This window comes from Eptatretus burgeri, chromosome 18 (genome assembly GCF_056783735.1).
Source record: "Eptatretus burgeri isolate ZD-2024b chromosome 18, Ebu_testis_v1, whole genome shotgun sequence".
In the NCBI taxonomy this organism is placed as follows: domain Eukaryota; kingdom Metazoa; phylum Chordata; class Myxini; order Myxiniformes; family Myxinidae; genus Eptatretus; species Eptatretus burgeri.
The window spans coordinates 9,419,053-9,441,965 of record NC_140978.1 but is presented as its reverse complement, the minus strand read 5'-3'; the positions used below and the strand labels follow the sequence as shown (position 1 = coordinate 9,441,965).

At 40.5% G+C, this 22,913-nt stretch overlaps 1 protein-coding gene across 11 annotated transcripts in view; it reads right to left on the bottom strand.

Moving 5' to 3' along the window:
- N4BP2 (NEDD4 binding protein 2) overlaps positions 1–22,913 on the bottom strand; it is a 96,151-nt gene that overhangs the window by 51,083 nt on the left and 22,155 nt on the right. For 4 of the 11 annotated variants that reach the window (XR_015053295.1, XR_015053296.1, XM_085864105.1 and 1 more), the window contains exons 1-3: positions 19,354–19,891; positions 5,499–6,753; positions 5,260–5,384 (exon numbers count right to left, since the gene is read on the bottom strand). Coding sequence is in view for 8 of the 11 variants with exons in the window: in XM_085864105.1 (XP_085720231.1) it covers positions 5,260–5,384; positions 5,499–6,753; positions 19,354–19,522 (1,549 nt within the window). In the remaining 3 variants the exon portion in view is untranslated. Of the gene's footprint in view, positions 1–5,259; positions 5,385–5,498; positions 6,754–6,871; positions 8,296–19,064; positions 19,312–19,353; positions 19,901–22,913 lie in introns of those variants that run through there. The other 7 variants (XM_085864109.1, XM_085864108.1, XR_015053297.1 and 4 more) reach the window with 6 other exon arrangements.

Sequence of the window (22,913 nt, the reverse complement as noted above, 5' to 3'; positions counted from 1 at the left end):
TGTTTTTCTAATTATTACCAGAAATAACAAGACTCGGCAAGAAGAGGGATCCGGGGCGATTCGACGGGATGGTGTGGGATCGGGCGTGGGGAAAAACACAGACAATTCCAATGAATATACAGTTCTCAATCCCTCTAAGGCACCAAGCACACACACACACACACACACACACACACACACACACACACACACACACACACACACACACACACACACACACACACACAAAACGTAGCTATTTCTGGTGGTCAGGCTGGACCGTGGTGTGGACGCAACTGTCCCTGGATCGGCGTCGGACGAGCTGGCCTTGCTCTCGTCAGGGGGGCAGGAGAAACCGTGGTGCTGTCGACCTCCTGGTCTTGGCCCAAGTCTGCTCACAGCCGCCAGGGAACCAGTTCTGGCGCCAAGTTGCGAGCAGGAGAGGGAGGCAGGTCCGCCCGCCGTTCGACCCCGTACTCCGAGTCAGCAGAACCCCAGAGCCAATCAAGGTGAGGCACGAGGCTCAGCAAGGCTCCAAGACACGATCAAGAACACGATCGAATCAGCACAACAACAAGGATGCTCCCCGCGCAACAGCCTCCCCACCAAAAAAACACGATCTTTTGGTTGTAATCTTCTTTCTCTTCCTTTCCGACCCCGAACAGAACCTTATCCTTCGTCCTCGTCACTCCCAATCGAGCCGTTTATTGGCCCACCGCCATCGCCTTCCGCCAATCGTGATCACGGGGCGGAGCCATCCGCTGCACTGTCCTGTGATGTCACGGCCAGTCTTCAGAGAATACCAAAAGGGGTTTACGCAGACACACTTACCCTATCCCGTGTCCCTATCTAATTACGTGACATTTATCATTTCCCCCTTGAAGAAATGAACATTTACTAGACAACTTATCACCACTGAATTGCTACTTATTACATCGAGATCCTGGTAAACTCGAACAGCATGGCATACCTAATTAAACATCCTAATTACCCTTTGAATGCATACCCCCCCCCCCTCAAACGTAACAATACGATCTTAGATGTTAGCTTTCATCTCTCTGTGAGTTTAAATAAAGATGTTTGACTTTGAAGTACTGTATTACATCACAAAAAAAATACACCAAACTTCGCAGAGATCAACTCCAGATTGCCAGGAGCAAATTTGAAAAATATTGTTTTTCAAGATAAATTTATATTTAAAAAGACATTTTTGAGTTTCTTTCTGTCGAGGAAACAGATTCTGACCATATTTAGACAATTCGGTAGCTTATTTGATCCATTAATCGTGTTAAAAATATTCAATTTTGCTCCTTATTTATGTTCCAATTTGTTTATTTTGTTTTTTGTCATAAAGGAACATCCAACCACTTTCTGTATTGCAAATCCCCTTCACACTGTGATATGATTTGTTTTAAAATCACATGTAGAATTATGTAACCTTTACAAAAATAAGTTTCCATCCATATCATTAAATTTCAAAAATTTACAAAGAAATTTATAATCCCTAAGCCGAACGAACCCTGATTTATAAGTTAATGTTTATGCACATAAATTCCTCACCCTAACACATCGGCCCTGCAAACCCTATATCTAACATGGAAAAAAATATATATTATGTATAAAATTAAGAAATTGAACCAGCTGAATACAAGCTCATATATACACCTGTCAATGTTTTTCACTGTTTAAAACGTTTGCCATGTAACCCTGAGCAAAACAATTCTCCACTCGACGTGTATGATCGCATGACTTCTTGGAACCGACATCCATGGGACTTTTCTTCCTGATACTATAAATGGTGTCCCTTGTTATTTATAAAATGTATTTAGAAGATATCTTTACGTCCTGTTTGCTAATTTAGAATGGCCAGCAGAGTACCTGCCCTATGGGCGATCTTGTTCCAAGCATGAAACACGTTCTTCTGACGCATACCTTTATTTTGGTGGTGTATTGGCACCTAACAGCTTTGTAAAGGCAAACAAAAAAAAACAACTTGAGTTATGTGTACGAAGCAAAAACATACCTATTGATTATAATTCAAAACACCTCACTGCACTGGAAAACATGGGGACAGGAATACTGCACTGTAAATTGTGGAGACTTGTAATACCCTCCCCCACCTGGAGGTGGCACTACACGATAGACATTTACATCGAGAATTTGCATCCCACCCCCCCCCTTTCCTCCTCTACCCAAGACCCCCCCAAAGATCACCAGCAAAGATAAAAACACCCCGATACATTAATTGGGGCCATGCTCATCCTATGTAGCAAGTCTGGACGTAATTAGCCCAGAACTGTAGGAGTAGCGTGACAAACAAACAAACACACAAATACCAGTCAGTGAATTCTTGTAAGGCTGCATCATGTGAAAAGGATAAGAGTACGATATGGAAAGGATGGTCCAAACGACCTTTTTACTTTTTTATTTATACTGTACACTAAAAGGTTAACTGTGCACTAAATTTTGCTGGAATCGGGCTGAGTCCGAGTCCTTGGCATTCTGAGTCCGAGTGTGATGTACTTACAAGTTAGTCATGATAAATAAAATATACACCTCTCACCATCATCCCCAAAGAGTGTTTTCTTCCATCGCCGACGATATGATGATATCAGGGTGGAATGAAGAAATGTGGAATGATCCCTCAATATTCATTGCACTTTGAAGATTGTATTATCATCCGAATCACCTCCACAAAGTGGTCTGGAGATTCCTGGTTTTCTCAAGGTGCTTTGTTTAACGACTTCATCTGGACTGTTTACTTTTATTTATTACTAGCACATACTACCTGCCACTTCGCTGACAGGAACACAAAGGGGGGGCGGAGAAAAAGCGGGGGGAAGAGGGAGAGAGAGAGCGGGGAGAGTGTAGAGGTGGAGGGGAAAAGAGGGAGGAGGGGTGGTGGAGCGAGGAGGGGTGGTGGAGCGAGGAGGGGTGGTGGAGCGAGGAGCACGAACCGCTCGCTCAGGGTGACGGAGCACGAACCGCTCGCTCAGGGTGACGGGAGCACGAACCGCTCGCTCAGGGTGACGGAGCACGAACCGCTCGCTCAGGGTGACGGAGCACGAACCGCTCGCTCAGGGTGACGGAGCACGAACCGCTCGCTCAGGGTGACGGAGCACGAACCGCTCGCTCAGGGTGACGGAGCACGAACCGCTCGCTCAGGGTGAGGGAGCACGAACCGCTCGCTCAGGGTGACGGAGCACGAACCGCTCGCTCAGGGTGACGGAGCACGAACCGCTCGCTCAGGGTGACGGAGCACGAACCGCTCACTCAGGGTGACGGAGCACGAACCGCTCGCTCAGGGTGACGGAGCACGAACCGCTCGCTCAGGGTGACGGAGCACGAACCGCTCGCTCAGGGTGACGGAGCACGAACCACTAAGTCAGTCGAACCACGAACCACTTATAATTAAATAAGGTGGTTAATTATCTTCAAAAGGGGTGTTTTAATTAACCCAAATGCCCAATTTTCAGTGATGCACTTCCTTGGAGTTTTCTTGGTGTGCATGCAAAGATTCAAGCTGCTAGGTTTCACGGCTTTGGAGTTTTGGAGGAGACACACTGACACACATTGACATTTATGAGTGCAAGATCTATTTTGTGATATCTTGTCTCGTGTTATTGTCTATTTTGTCTGTGGCTACACCTCTCAGTGATGACAAAAATCAACAACCACATACATCTCTTAGTGATACAAAAAAAAAGTTTCCCATTAAATGCTCAGTGGTTTGTCCTCAACAGGCTAAAGTCACACTTACGATATGTGAGAATACCCCTCGCTTTAACATCACAAGGACTCACCATACTGGAAATGTTTCAAATCATAACGAAAATGCTCAGGACACAAGAATGTTTGAAATGATTCCTCATCTCCACTCACAAGTTCAAAACTTGCCAGTGTCAGAAACAGGAAGAGATAGAACTCAGTTGTTTTCCTACTTACATGCCAGACGACGTCATACACCACATATCCAGCTGGCTAATGGGATCACAGATGGAACCATGTAGGACAAGTGACTGAACTCTCCTTGTGGAAGCTCTGTCATATATATGCAAGGCTTTTTACTGTCCTGTTCATTAATTTCTGGGGCATTAAATAAAGCACACCGCCATTTGGTTCTGGAATTACATGCTTTTGTAGAACAAGAAAAAGTGGCACCTGTTGCAGCCATTAAAACCATCACGGCAAGCAAATATCACACGTTGCTATTCAAGCTTGAGGGGTGAAGCCAATATTGCCTTGTTCACCAATTCAAAGTGCACAATTTGCCAACCAATTTTGGTCACATAATTGTGTGAAATTTGTGAACCAGCAAAGCCACATCTGTGGGATGTTACCCCCTCTACAAAGCCTATGCCAAAAGTTCTGCACATTAAAGGCACATCAATCAAAACAAAGGAAACTCGCTAGCATATGGCAGTCAGGAGCAAGTCATATTACGTGCTCGTTTTGTTTTTTTGGCTACTGGCCAAAACAGCTGCTAACTCCATATAACTAAAGGCAAGGTATCCTTGCAATGACACTACATCATTGATTGATCTCACAGCACACTCGACGACACACAAAACCAAACAAAATTGATTGAGGTTTGTTGAGGGCGATTTCCCTTCCTTCAGAACTAGCAACTGTGCAATCTTGTTGAGCGAAGATGATGCAGGAACCATGCAAGTGTGCTTCCGAACTTCTTCTTTGAGACAGAATATTCTATAATTAGATTTTTTGAAAAGGATAGAACTACGACCTACTACTACTACTACTATATTTGTTGACAATGTTAATAATAGCATCATCATCGATATTCATTCTTAAAATACACTTGAATTGTGATTGACAAAATGAGTAACTGAACATGGCTGTTTATTTCCAACAAGGACAATTTTCTGATCTACAATTAAGGAACAAAATCCATCATCTGATCAGCAGAACACAAAATAAATGATCAGGTTTTTTTTTTCAAAAATCAATTTCCATGAAGAGCGAGAAGTGAATCTTTCAATGAAACCCAATATGAATTTCAATGAAACCCAAAACCCAAGCTTCTTTAATCGATTGATGTTCAACTGGCAGGTGGACGTAGTCCAAACGTGCTGCAGTAAAGAGTAACCACAGAATCTATATCCATGACATCATGTGTTTTTGTAAGGTGCATTATTGCAACATCAGTGACTAATAAAAAAATACTTTTACATTTCATCTCGAAGGAAAAGCAAATAATTATATGTCATAGATGGAAGAAGTACTTCATCAAAGAGTGATCAGGATTCAGAACTTCATTACCTCTTTTGTGATTCCATTCATGAGCCTCAGAGAGAAGATCAGGGTTGTAGGAATATATTCCGCCTCGCACAAAATAATCATCAGTGCTTAATACTGCTGCATCTTTATTCTCCATTCTTATCTTTCTGAGAAGTGAAACATCATTTATGAAGGGTTAAAACAGTTCAATTATTCAGTTATAAAGCTTTACATGAAAAAAAAGATAGCAACTCAAAATGAGCAGAATCGTCCATTCTTACCTGGCCAGTGTTGACTTCCCAGAGCCTGGTAAACCTCGAAGCAAGATGAGCATCTTCTGCCCCCTGACTATTGGTATTTTGGCAACAGGGCTGGGCTGCTGTACCCTCCAGTTCAGAGTGGCAGATTCCTTTGCACAATATGGTACTTTGGGAACAATGAATGCTGGCCATGTTGGCTTTGGACCACATTGCCCTTCAGTGTGCTGGACGAACTTTCCAGCCCATGATACCTGCTGCCAAGGTGTTTTCAAAGGGTAGGGAGGCATGCCTGAGTAATCAGCAATTGCTGAAGGTGGGGCACTCCGCCAAGTTCTCCAAGTTGGCATGAGAGAGACTTGAGGCATAGTTACATGGCCAAGCGGATCTTCGAAGGGCAAGGTGTTGGAAGCCTGAAAATAATCTGACGAACTGAGTATGGTATCAGACGAATTCAGTTTGGCATTACGTGTCTCTGATGCAACAACTGTGGGATTTATAGTTATGTTTGCTTTGCTCTTCTCATCATCTTCACACAGAACTGGCGGAGCCTTTGTAGAACCTGAACACTCTATCTCACTCTTCTCAGAACCAATAATATTTGGTGACACAAGTGAAGGAGCTTCTGCAGTGACAGCACATTTCTTGTTGACAGTATCTTTAGGATCCTCCATAATCAGCTCATCCATGCAACCAGCATCACAAATATTATCAACAGAGGTGACAAGGCTACTGACACAATTATACTTATAAAAATCACTTTGTGTAACATTTCCTATGAATGGATGCTGATTATTGGTTTCATTTTGACAGTATTTTGTGTCCAGGTTTCTGTCATTTAATGCATCAAAATGTGAAGAGTCCATCTTTTGTCCTAAACCATGTGATACGTTTCCAGGGATAAAAGTTGTATACGAAAGCGTTTCAAGATGATCGGAATCTCCCGGTGGCTGGTTCAGCATGACATCACCACTCGGAAGAGGAAATGCTTGAGAATTTTGAATCTGCTTGTTTTTCGGGTAAAAATTATCTGGTGCATCTCCACAAGTACTGTTCTTCATGCCACCCTGATGAATGTCCATTTTATAATCATTTGTGCGATTTTTTTCTGGAGAGATGGTGACATCAATTGGCTCTAGTACACAATGTGCACCAAGAGAGGATGTTGGAACTGAAGATCCATTTCCAGTGTCCTGTGCAAGTGTATTATTTTCTTCAGAGACTACAGTTAATCGAGCTTCATCATTTAGTTCCAGCAGTGAATCCATGGCAACATCAGCTGGTGGAAAACAAATTGTGGAATTTTTTTTTAGAAAACATAGCAAGATGTTCCAGTAATAATTTCTGCAAACTCAGAATTGTATAATAAAATGTCTATCCGCTACAACTAAATATACCAGTCAAGGATGGGTGATGGGATGGAATGGCATTTGATATGACAAGAGAGCCACAAAACAACGATCACTCGAAGAGTGGAATAAATGGAGATAACAATCTTGTGATCTTGGCCTTGACATTCCACCCATTGAAATGCAGTGACGTCATCTGGTATGGTGAATGCTTTGTCAAAAGTCGTTTGACTGGTACGAACGGAATAAAAGGAGGAACTTAGATGCTACAAGTGGACTTGCAAGATATTGTGAATCATCTCTAAAACATTTGGTGATGATGCACAAAGCGGTGAGAAAGGGGATCGGAAAGGGGACAGACAACGGGACAGAAAATATTATAATTTTGAGGTGGAGGGAGTGGGGGGTTCTTTGTTAAAAATCATAATTTCAACCATGTCGCCGCACTGCTCCTTCCAGCCGTGCCTCCGCACTGCCCATTCAAGCCGTGCCTCCGCACTTCCCCTTCCAGCTGTGCCTCCATGTTGCCACTTCCAACCATGTCACAACCTTTTCTACACTTTACAAATGAACAGGCAAACAAACATAATATGAATATAAATAAATAAAATTACATGCCCAGACCAGGAATCAAACCCAGGTCATCTGATGATCCATACCAGTGCTCTGCCATCTGTGCTATTTGGGCAATCCACTGGCTGAGCATGCAATTCTCCCACATTAATAAACCTTCGTTGGACATCAGATTATGAAGCTTGCAGCAAAGTTTCATCAAAATCGTGTGTTTGGTTCAAGCAAGAATGACTGAGGTGTTTACAGACTGACTCAATGACTCGCACAGCTACAGACACTGCTCGGTCGCATAAGCTCACCTGACGAAAGTCCAGGTGAGCTAATAATGTCTCAATTGCTTTGAAAACTAATCACATATTTCCAAAATCATTTATCTGGGTACTCTGATGTCGATTGCTCTCTGAAGTTGTCAAATCCAGTATTAAGAAAACACAGGTTTGAATCCAATGTCCTACATTAATGTGTGGGTCTTAATATTCTTACCCTTCAGAAACCTGTGTCCAAGCTCAGTATTATGAAAGCGTGTGACCTTGGTAGGCACATGGCTTACATAGATAAGCATACCCTTTAAAATCGGCTTTACAAAACATTCACTTGAGAGCATTTTCTTGAGAATTGATTAATTAAATTATCGGCAATTTGTTTATTCAATTTCATGTCTTATCAAGAGCAGTTTATAACAGAACATATTTAACGTTCCATTCTTTACATTTTGTCCAAATCAGAAAAATACGCTTGGAAACGTGACTTCAACCAATAGAACCAATACATGCAATCAGATTTTAAACCTTCGCAGTTGCAGATTATTCAATCAAGAAAAATGACAACTTGGTGAATGCAATACACTATTGACCAATTACATAGCTGCAATTAAATTGACATTATAGGTACCGTAATGACATGAGGATCATCCAAAATGTAACATCCATCAACGGTCAATATTGGCAAAAGGGTCTTCCAGATCAATGTCCTTTGGATGGATAGTGCACAAGTTGGTGCGTCACACTGCATGCAAAACTCTAGGGTGACAGTTTATAGCTGGGTCGAGGTTCGACCCGAGGATTGAAAACCCAAAGGCGAGTACATGTACCTCGAGGTCTGGGCTACACCATCAGCGAAAATTGAATGAAAAGAATGAAGAAAAAAAACAAATGGGGATTGTCAAGTTTGAGCTGCTGATGACAGCACTCCCTGCTCAGACAAACGTAGAATATCCCCACAAGACCATGCATTATTACTCCTGCCACCGAAGGAAGATGGAGGTCATGTCTTCACCCCTGTCTGTGAACAGGATATCTCAAAATGTTATGGACAGATTCGGACGAAACTTGATGGACAGGTTGGGTGTGTGACAAGAATGAATTGAATCGATTTTTGTGATGATCTGGATGCGGATACGAGAATTTTTTAAATTCTAAAGCATTGAGAGATGGAGCCAAAAACGATACACAGTACAGTACTATATAGCATGATATTTCAAAACGTTATGGATGGATTATGAAGAAAAACTTGATGGATAAGTGGGGGAGGTGACCAGAACAAGCCAATTAGGATTTTGGGTAAGGTCTGGATGTAGATCCGGCCTATCACTGGGATACAAAACGTAAACTGCTCAGCCTGGCGGAGGGATGTGCTCTACGGAGTACAGTTCTAGTTTTGTTTGCTTTTTGTTCGAAGGATGCCATGCTTCACGATAGTAAACGTGCTGTGAATCTCTTCAATTCTTTGGTTTACCTGCCTGAAAATGCTTCCCGTTTTTGGACTTTTGCTGAAGGATGAATTCAAAAGGTGCTGCCAATTCGCTTGTGGCATCGAGCTTCATCTTCCTTCCAGAAACGAGTGCCGTAGAGAGAAAAAATCACGACATGTCATCGCAGCACTTTTCAATCCAGCATGCACAGCAGCAGCATAAGATTATAGGTGGGAAAGTTTTCTTTCTTCAAGTGCTGAAAGCTCTATCCTCTGCTCATACCTGCTGATGATGTAGACATTGATGTTTTGCAAAACAGTACATTTTGTTGGACTTATTTTACCTGAGTGTTCAGGACTTGATAGATGCACCAAATTTAACACGAGCAACCATACATACTAAAAAGATATGTATATCTTTTATCGATTACAATATTCAAGATATGCATTAGTTATCAAATAAACAGTATGCACCACTGACGTAGACATATGTATGAATCAACATGAAGTGAGCCTTACCAACTGGCAAGCCACATGAGTTGATGTTGGAGATCATATGCTTGTGAAAGTCAACATCACAGGCTATTCTCAGAGAATTGCCTCAATGCCAGCGAGTCTGGTCGTTCAGTCAGGTGGAATGGCAGGGACTGCAAGCAGCCATCTCTCTTCAGGACTAGTCTCCCAGATCTACTGCCCCTGATGTTAACTTAGCCTGGGTTAACATCCTATTCCATAGAATTCCATAGAATCTTATTCCATAGAAACCTGCTCCCTCTCTCATGCACAGATTTATCCCATCTCGTCTTCAAATATCTTACCCCTCTTCCCACCCATGGTACAATGAATCCTGTGGTGAGGCAAATTGCTCTGAAACAACTTGCCTTCTCTTCCTGCAAGGCAAGTCTGACCAAAGGCAATCTCAGTGCATTCCAAAAAGTCCACACTTGTCTCAGGAGAGCGAGAAAACAACATCTGTCCAATCTCAAGAATAAACTTTCAAACCTGTCTCCCTCCTCTAAAACCTGGTGGCACCTTGTTAAGTCCTTCTCTGGTGCATGCTCCCCTTCCATCTCTTCAAATGGCACCACAGCTGATTCTGCTCGTGAGAAGGCCGAATGCTTCAATTCTGTGTTTGCTTCCAAATCTTGTGTCCCAAAACCCTCACTCTCAGTACCCATCCTTCCCTGTCAAACGCAACTGCTCCTGAACTCTGCCTCTTGCACCGAAGATGATGGAGAAAGTTATTTCAACCCTCCACTCTGACTCTGCCACTGAACCATAATGGCATCAGCTCACATGTCCTAAAAACCTGCTCTGCTGCTCTTGCACATCCTCTCTCTGCCCTTTTCACCGTATCTTGCACTCGATCATCTTCCATCTACTTGAAAGCCAGCTCACATCACCGCATTGCATAAAAAGGTACAAAAACTGATCTACTTAACTACAGACCCATCAGCTTGCTTCCAATCATTAGCACCATCATGCCATCACAATTGATATTAAATCCTTCCTTTTCTGCAGAAACATCATCTCAGATCACCAATTTGGTTTCAAACAATTTGGTTGGACATGCTGCTTCTACTCAACCAACAGTGGATGAAGGCCCTCAATGTCAGTCATGAGATCAGGGCCATCTCTCTGGACATATCTTGTGCTTTTGATACAGCCTGGCATCCTGCCTTGCTCTCCAAACAATCTGCCTATGGCATCCAAGGCCGACTCCACACAGGCTTACTGACTTCATCTACTCTCGTATCCAATGTGTGGCACTCAATGGAATCCTTTCATCTCCTCTTCCTGCCAAGGCTGGAGTGACCCAAGCAGTGATTTGGGTGCAGTTCTATTCCTTATCTTCATCAATGATCTCTCTGACCAAATACTCTTTACATAATTTGCTGAAGACTCCACCCTCTGCCGTGACATCCCTCATCCTTCAGACAGGCACGTTGCAGCCTCTTCCCTCTCTTCAGACCTTGAAAAAAAAATCATGAACGAGTCAAACACTTGGAATACGTCTTCAAATCCTGACAAATGTCACACTCTCACGATCTCTCTGTGAAAGAACAGTTTGGCAAACCCTCCAATCTACTCTCTTAACAATCCTCTTGAGGAGGTTCAGTCATTCAAACTCCTGTGTCTCACTATCAGCCATGATCTGTCTTGGGCAAATCACATTTCAAAGTTGGCCTCCAAAGCCAGCTTGGGCATCCTCTGTCATACAAAGTCCTTCCTTGGCACACCTGAACTCCTGTCCACCTACATAGCCTTCATCTGCAGCCTGATAGAGTACACCTCTCCCCTCCGGGCTGGCTCCCCTGCCTCACATCTTGCTCAGCTTGATGCCGTGGAAACCAAGGCCTTCAAGATCATTGGAATCTCCCGCAAGGAAGCTGAGTCTATGGGCCAATCACTTTGCCATCTCAGACAGGTCGGTGGTCTCTGTCTTCTATGGCCGGCCTCCTTTCTGGTCTTGCACCCTCTGCTCGTTCCATGCTTATGTTTCCAAAATTTTGCTTACGTATCCATCCTGTCCACTGGTTGCATTCTCCCCTACCCCTATTTGTTACCTGCATTCCGTGTTTGTCCGTCTCCATCTACTTTCTCCCTCTGCCCTGCTGTTGTTGATTGCTCTTTCTCCTGCTGTTCCCTTTGTTATGTTGTGTCCTGATTTGTTCTGTGTCAGCTTTTCCAAGAGCCTTGACTATATTATATATATATATATATATATATATATATATATATATATATATATATATATATATATATATATCATATAAAATCTTTTTTGGCCCCATCTGACAATGCTGAAGAATCACTCAGAGAATTATTTTTTAAAACAATATCGTATGTGATCTTCACCAAAATTGAATAAACGAGTCCTGGCACATCTCCAACCTTGTCCGAATCAGTCTATAACTTTTTGAGATATCCTGCTCACAGACAGGCAGACTGACAGACAGAGAGGGGTGAAAACATAACCTCCTTCCACCGAGGTAAAAAATGTTTTGTAGTTTCTTAGATCTTCTTTTCATTTGCAGATAGCATCATTTGTTGGAGGTGCTGTTGTACTGCTAATGCAGTGCCCCCCCCCCCCATAGTTGAGTACTGTAATGCGGAATTTGTTCCTGGTGCCCAAGATAGCTCGCCTACTCTTCGCGAAGGACACTGTGGGATCTTTAACATCTACCATCTAATGCTGGCAGATGGGACGTCAGGTTAACATCCATCCGAGGAACGGCACTATGCATCACCCTGCCTGTGAAACAACGAGGTGACAGTTTATAGCTGGGTCAGGATTCAAATCCAGCGTGCGTACCTCCATGCAACCATACGTTACACAGCAAGCGGATGACTGGATGTGGAGTTCAAAATTTGGTTTGTCTTGCAGGAAACACGAAAGGAAGTTTGCGGTATTGACAATGAGCTGTAGGTAACAATTAGCAGAGCATCAGCAACTCAGTTTGTATAAAACAACAATGTAATACGAGACAATAAGATGCGTATCCGTGTCTGTCAGGGGCAATATAATGTTCCAAAGCAATAAGATGTGTCTCTGTGTCTGTCAGGAGAAAACGGGGTTTCGAGGCATTAACACGCGTGCGGTTGTGCAGACCGGGACAAACGGGATCCGAAGTTAGCCGTGAGCACAACATTGGAGTTATTAATTTTTGTTCACGCTAATGTGGATCTTTCACATTTGTTGTGGTTAATTGGAGGGTCTTGTGCTTTTTCATTATTCTGTTTTATTTTTTTTTCATGCTCAGCTGAAGAATACTGAACTCTCATCACTCATTGAATACCTTTTTTATTCTTATTATTTTCTTTTTAATGAAGGTCTACTAGAGCTTTCTGATGTAGAATGTGATATACCAAATTGATTACCATGATATGCTGAGTTGATTCGGTTAATCAACTCCAAAGAACACGGAATAATTTCCATGTTTTAAACGCACGCCATTTTAAAGTGGATTGAGCAGCTTAATAGGTCCTTCCACGGCATGGCATTCCAATTACAAAATAACTAAAAACAATGATAACATTGTAACAAAACATATATCAATACTAATGATATCGACAACAATAATAATGGTCGTATAATTTGCCAATAATAATAATAATAATAACGAACGTATGATCCCTCCCCATCCGCCATGGTCGAAGCACATCTGGGCTTGGTGACAAGGCAATGATCTAAGGCTCAAGCAGTACAGCAGGCAGGTCTGTTCCAAGTCCCAGGGCCCACGAGTTATAATAAAAAAAAAAAACAGGCAGAAATAAACACTTGAGCCTCCAGAGGCTTCATCGCTGGACTCCCGGCTTCACTCGTTTATTTCTTCTCAGAGGTGACAGCTTTGCATTCACTTGTTTACACAAGTTATGGGTATTTAACAAAGACATGCATAAAAATTACACGTCGGAGGTAGCACTCACCGGGATCACACACACACACATATCTATAAACACACACACACACACACACACACATCTATACACACACACACACACATACACATCTATAAACACATACACAAACACACACACATACACATCTATAAACACATACACAAACACACACACATACACATCTATAAACACACACACATTTATAAACACACACACATCTATAAACACACACACATTTATAAACACATACACACACATCTATAAACACATACACACACGCACACACACACATACACATCTATAAACACATACACATACACATGTATAAACACATACACACACACACACACACACACATACACACACACACACATACACATCTATAAACACATACACACACACACATACACATCTATAAACACATACACACACATCCTCATCTATAAACACATACACACACATCTATAAACACATACACACACATACACAAACACACACATCTATAAACACACATTTATAAACAGACACACATACACATCTATAAACACATACACACACATCTATAAACACATACACACACCTATAAACACACACATTTATAAACACATACACACATCTATAAACACACACACACATCTATAAACACACACATCTATAAACACACACATTTATAAACACATACACACACATCTATAAACACACACACATCTATAAACACACACATTTATAAACACACACATCTATAAACACATACACACATCTATAAACACACACATTTATAAACACATTTATAAACACACACATTTATAAACACATTTATAAACACACACACATCTATAAACACATACACACACATCTATAAACACACACATTTATAAACACACACATCTATAAACACATACATTTATAAACACACACACATACACACATCTATAAACACACACATTTATAAACACACACACATACACATCTATAAACACATACACACACATCTATAAACACACACATCTATAAACACACACATTTATAAACACACACACATACACATCTATAAACACATACACACACATCTATAAACACACACATTTATAAACACACACATCTATAAACACACACACACACACACACATCTATAAACACACACATTTATAAACACACACATACACATCTATAAACACATACACACACATCTATAAACACATACACACACATCTATAAACACATACACACATCTATAAACACACACATTTATAAACACACACATTTATAAACACACACATCTATAAACACATACACACACATCTATAAACACACACATCTATAAACACACACATCTATAAACACACACACACATAAACACACACACACACACATCTATAAACACACACATTTATAAACACATACACACACATCTATAAACACATACACACACATCTATAAACACACACATTTATAAACACACACATCTATAAACACACACATCTATAAACACACACATCTATAAACACATAAATTTATAAACACACACACATACACATCTATAAACACATACACACACATCTATAAACACACACATCTATAAACACATACACACATCTATAAACACATACACACACATCTATAAACACACACATCTATCAACACATACACACACATCTATAAACACACACATCTATAAACACATACACACACATCTATAAACACATACACACACATCTATAAACACACACATTTATAAACACACACATCTATAAACACATACATTTATAAACACACACACATACACATCTATAAACACATACACACACATCTATAAACACACACATTTATAAACACATACACACACATCTATAAACACACACATCTATCAACACACACATGCACATCTATAAACACATACACACCGATCTATAAGCAAACACATTTATAAACACATAGACACACATCTATAAACACATACACACACATCTATAAACACATACACACACATCTATAAACACACGCATTTATAAACACACACATCTATAAACACATACATTTATAAACACACACACATACACATCTATAAACACATACACACACATCTACAAACACAGACATCTATAAACACATACACACACATCTATAAACACATACACACACATCTATACACACACACATTTATAAACACACACATCTATAAACACACAGATTTATAAACACATACACACACATCTATAAACACACACATCTATCAACACACACATACACATCTATAAACACATACACACACATCTATAAACACACACATTTATAAACACACACATCTATAAACACACACATTTATAAACACATACACACACATCTATAAACACATACACACATCTATAAACACACACATTTATAAACACACACACACACATCTATAAACACGCACATTTATAAACACATACACACACATCTATAAACACATACACACACATCTATAAACACACACATCTATAAACACACACACACATAAACACACACACACATAAACACACACACACATAAACACACACACACACATCTATAAACACGCACATTTATAAACACATACACACACATCTATAAACACATACACACACATCTATAAACACACACATTTATAAACACACACATCTATAAACACACACATTTATAAACACACACACATACACATCTATAAACACATACACACACATCTATAAACACACACATCTATAAACACATACACACACACATCTATCAACACATACACACACATCTATAAACACATACACACACATCTATAAACACACACATTTATAAACACACACATCTATAAACACATACATTTATAAACACACACACATACACATCTATAAACACATACACACACATCTATAAACACATACACACACATCTATAACCGCACACATTTATAAACACATACACACACATCTATAAACACACACATCTATCAACACACACATACACATCTATAAACACATACACACACATCTATAAACACACACATTTATAAACACATACACACACATCTATAAACACACACATTTATAAACACACACATCTATAAACACATACATTTATAAACACACACACATACACATCTATAAACACATACACACACATCTATAAACACATACACACATCTACAAACACACACATCTATAAACACATACACACACACACATTTATAAACACACACATCTATAAACACATACACACACATCTATAAACACACACATCTATCAACACACACATACACATCTATAAACACATACACACACATCTATAAACACACACATTTATAAACCCACACCTCTATAAACACACACATTTATAAACACATACACACACATCTATAAACACATACACACACACACACATCTATAAACACACACATTTATAAACACACACACACATACACATCTATAAACACATACACACATCTATAAACACACACATTTATAAACACACACATTTATAAACACACATTTATAAACACATCTATAAACACACACATTTATAAACACATCTATAAACACACACATTTATAAACACACACACATACACATCTATAAACACATACACACACATCTATAAACACATACACACACATCTATAATCACACACAATTATAAACACATACACACACACCTATAAACACACACATCTATCAACACACACATACACATCTATAAACACATACACACACATCTATAAACACACACATTTATAAACACATACACACACATCTATAAACACACACATTTATAAACACACACATCTATAAACACACACACATACACATCTATAAACACATACACACACATCTACAAACACACACATCTATAAACACATACACACACATCTATAAACACATACACACACATCTATACACACACACATTTATAAACACACACATCTATAAACACATACATTTATAAACACACACACACACACACACATCTATAAACACACACATTTATAAACACACACATCTATAAACACACACACACACATCTATAAACACACACATCTATAAACACACACATTTATAAACACATACACACATATACACATACATACACACACACATACACACACACACACACATTTATAAATCCGCACACACATACACATCTATAAACACATACACACACATCTATAAACACATACACACATCTATAAACACACACATTTATAAACACACACATTTATAAACACACATTTATAAACACATCTATAAACACACACATTTATAAACACACACATACACATCTATAAACACATACACACACACATCTATAAACACATACACACACATCTATAAACACACACATTTATAAACACATACACACACATCTATAAACACACACATCTATCAACACACACATACACATCTATAAACACATACACACACATCTATAAACACACACATTTATAAACACATACACACACATCTATAAACACACACATTTATAAACACACACATCTATAAACACATACATTTATAAACACACACACATACACATCTATAAACACATACACACATCTATAAACACATACACACATCTACAAACACACACATCTATAAACACATACACACACATCTATAAACACATACACACATTTATAAACACACACATCTATAAACACATACATTTATAAACACACACACACACACACATCTATAAACACACACATTTATAAACACACACATCTATAAACACACACACACACATCTATAAACACACACATCTATAAACACATACATTTATAAACACATACACACATCTATAAACACACACACACACACACACACACACACACACACACATCTATAAACACACACATTTATAAACACACACATACACATCTATAAACACATACACACACATCTATAAACACATACACACATCTATAAACACACAAATTTATAAACACACACATTTATAAACACACACATTTATAAACACACACATTTATAAACACACACATTTATAAACACATCTATAAACACACACATTTATAAACACACACACACATCTATAAACACACACACACATCTATAAACACACACATTTATAAACACACACATTTATAAACACATCTATAAACACACACATTTATAAACACACACATTTATAAACACACACACATCTATAAACACACACACACACATCTATAAACACACACACACACATCTATAAACACACACACACACATCTATAAACACACACACACACATCTATAAACACACACACACACACACACACACACACACACACACACACACACACACACACACACACACACACGACCAACTATTCGGTAAAGCATCAACAAAGTGATGGTTCAAACGATCAGTTGAACAACGATCCAACCGATGATAAAATCGTCGGATAATTAATGATGATCGCGTTAAATTATTAACAACAAACGGTTAATCAATAAACACCGTGTCGGGAAACCAAGGTCAACTTGAACTCGTCATATTGATATAAAAACAATGAATACTTCATTCGACCTTTACACGAACACCCGGGTTTTCCTATCAACGCCACCGCACCTTGGCGCGACCACGTGCTCCCTCAGCATGTTCTCACTCCATTCGCTCGGGTTGACACACGTGTCACGTGACACCCCCACCAGCAACATGGCGGACGTGTTGACAATTACGCGTGTGGTGACGTCACGGCGACTGGGGTGTGCACGACGCACGCAGCTCACGGAACAACCGCGACACATCAGGTATAAACAAAAACATTTAAACCAACCAACGCCGTTCGGCCTTTACCTCCTCGTTCACGGATGAACCGGTAAACGGTGCACGAGTCGTCCCACGAATCGGTACGTACCGTTAAAACCGCACTCGGCCAGGACCATGTACACGACCTGGGCGTCTAAATGTGGGAACGCAGCCAGAGATTCGTTGAAGAGCTGCTCCGGGACAGGGGCGTTGTGAAGACCCTCTGTGCGGGCAGGCCAACCGGAAGGGGCATTCCCCACGCGTCGTCTCCTCGGCATCGCAATTGCTTCGGTCGGCTCGACCCAAGGCCCCCCCCCTCCCCTCTCGTTAACGCTCTGTGACGCGGGGAATCCCGGTCGGTTTCCAGGGAGACCGAATCCCTCTTGCGATTTGACGTCCAGGTGAAGCGAGCGAAAAGAAACGAAGGCCTAGCGCGCGTCACGGAGCTTCGTTGTCGCGATTGCGGAGAACTGAGGTGAGCAACAGCAACAAGAACAAAAAAAAATCCCGCCAGAAACACCAACGTGGAGGTAAACACAACGCCGATCGGCTCGCGAGCGAATCGACCGCAAGTCGCCGATTTATGACGCGCAGTACGGTGTTGTCCGCCGCACAGTCAGTGCGCCCTCCAGGCGACTTCCTTGTACCACGCCTGCCTACCTCCCTTTGTCTCGAGGGGGCACGTGAGTTCCACGAAGCACACATAACTATCAAGCATTTCATGGATTCGAACCTCCTCCTCCTCCTCCTCGTCCTCGTCCTCCTCGAACCTTCAAATTGCTTTGCTTTCAAATTCAGATTCTTTCATCCGTTTGGAGCCCCCTTAATGTTAAACCCCCACAAAGTGGCCCAACAATGTCGAGCATTTTCACTCTCTTAACCAAAACATGCACGACCACCATACTGGGAGACATCGGTGGACTTTGACATGAATTACAGCCAATTAGGATGTCAGTACACAAGGGACAGACAGAAATTCCACCCCCCACCCTTTCAAAATATTCACCTTTTGTTGCCTCTGAGAGCTTGCAATTAAATTCCATTAAATCAGACTTTTCCCACATCATGACCCACAACTTTCAAATGAGGAAACAAATTCTACAAATTTCAGAAAATTAATTGAAAACAAGTCAAGGTGCATTGAAAGTACACGCCGCTCCCATGCCACCACCATGCAGGACATTGAGACGGAATTGGGAGTGGTGCACAATAATCGATTGATTAATATTAATTGCATAATTAAAATAAATAAACAAGCAGTCATAGACTGGTACTTACGAAATCATCAACTTGACCTCTGACCTTGTCTAATAAAAGCTGTCTCTAGAGAAGGCAGCGACGCAAACCAGAAGTTTCTACGATGATTCTGTACCAAACCATCAAAAATAAAATGTTTTGGATGTTTGACCTCACCGTGAACTTGACCTTTAACAGATTTTGACCAAAATCTAATCAGTGCTAGCCACCACCCTCCTGAATCACATGGTGTAATTTGACATTGGTAGCTTCTTCCGTTCTCGAGTTATCATTTTTTGGATGTTTGACCTCACTGTGACCTTGACCTTTGACCGATTTTGACCAAAATATAATCCGCAAGAGCCATCACCCTCCTGAATCACGTGGTGTAATTTGACATTGGTAGCTTCTTCTGTTCTCGAGTTATCTGTACCAAACCATCAAAAATCGGATATTTGACCTCACTGTGACCTTGACCTTTGACCGATTTCGACCAAAATCTAATCAGCACTTGCCATCACCCTCCTGAATCACGTGGTGTAATTTGACATTGGAAGCTTCTTCCGTTCTCGAGTTATCGTGCCTACAAACAAACAAACAAACAAGCAGTCAGAGACTGGTACTTACGAAATCGTCAACTTGACCTCTGACCTTGTCTAATAAAAGCTGTCTCTTGAGAAGGTAGCGACACAAACCAGAAGTTTCTACGATGATCCTGTACCAAACCATCAAAAATCGAATGTTTTGGATGTTTGACCTTACTGTGACCTTGACCTTTGACCGATTTTGACCAAAATCTAATCAGCACTAGCCATCAGCCTCCTGAATCACGTGGTGTAATTTGACATTGGTAGCTTCTTCCATTCTCGAGTTATCTGTACCAAACCATCAAAAATAGGATATTTGACCTCACTGTGACCTTGACCTTTGACAGATTTTGACCAAAATCTAATCAGCAATTGCCATCACCCTCCTGAATCACGTGGTGTAATTTGACATTGGAAGATTCTTCCGTTCTCGAGTTATCGTGCCGACAAACAAACAAACAAACAAACAAGCAGTCAGAGACTGGTACTTACGAAATCGTCAACTTGACCTCTGACCTTGTCTAATAAAAGCTGTCTCTTGAGAAGGTAGCGACGCAAACCAGAAGTTTCTACGATGATCCTGTACCAAACCATCAAAAATCGAATGTTTTGGATGTTTGACCTTACTGTGACCTTGACCTTTGACCGATTTTGACCAAAATATAATCAGCGCTAGCCACCACCCTCCGGAATCACGTGGTGTAATTTGACATTGGTAGCTTCTTCCATTCTCGAGTTATCTGTACCAAACAATCAAAAATCGAATATTTGACCTCACCGTGACCTTGACCTTTGACCGATTTTGACCAAAATCTAATCAGCACCAGCCATCACCCTCCTGAATCACGTGATGTAATTTGACATTGGTAGCTTCTTCCCTTCTCGAGTTATCGTGCCTACAAACAAACAAACTAACAAACAAACAAACAAACAAGCAGTCATAGACTGGTAATTACGAAATCGTCAACTTGACCTCTGACCTTGTCTAATAAAAGCTGTCTCTCGAGAAGGTAGCGACGCAAACTAGAAGTTTCTACGATGATTCTGCACCAAACCATCAAAAATCGAAAGTTTTGCATGTTTGACCTCACTGTGACCTTGACCTTTGACCGATTTTGACCAAAATCTAATCAGTGCTAGCCACCACCCTCCTGAATCACTTGGTGTAATTTGAAATTGGTAGCTTCTTCCGTTCTCGAGTTATCATTTTTTGGATGTTTGACCACACTGTGACCTTGACCTTTGACCGATTTTGACCAAAATATAATCCGCAAGAGCCATCACCCTCCTGAATCACGTGGTGTAATTTGACATTGGTAGCTTCTTCCGTTCTCGAGTTATCTGTACCAAACCATCAAAAATCGGATATTTGACCTCACTGTGACCTTGACCTTTGACCGATTTCGACCAAAATCTAATCAGCACTTGCCATCACCCTCCTGAATCAGGCGGTGTAATTTGACATTGGAAGCTTCTTCCGTTCTCGAGTTATCGTGCCTACAAACAAACAAACATACATACAAACAAACAAGCAGTCATAGACTGGTACTTACGAAATCGTCAACTTGACCTCTGACCTTGTCTAATAAAAGCTGTCTCTCGAGAAGGTAGCCTCGCAAAGCAGAAGTTTCTACGATGATTCTGCACCAAACCATCAAAAATCTATGTTGTGGATGTTTGACCTCACTGTGACCTTGACCTTTGACCAATTTTGACCAAAATCTAATCAGTGCTAGCCACCACCCTCCTGAATCACGTGGTGTAATTTGACATTGGCAGCTTTATCCATTCTCGAGTTATCATTTTTTGGATGTTTGACCTCACTGTGACCTTGACCTTTGACCGA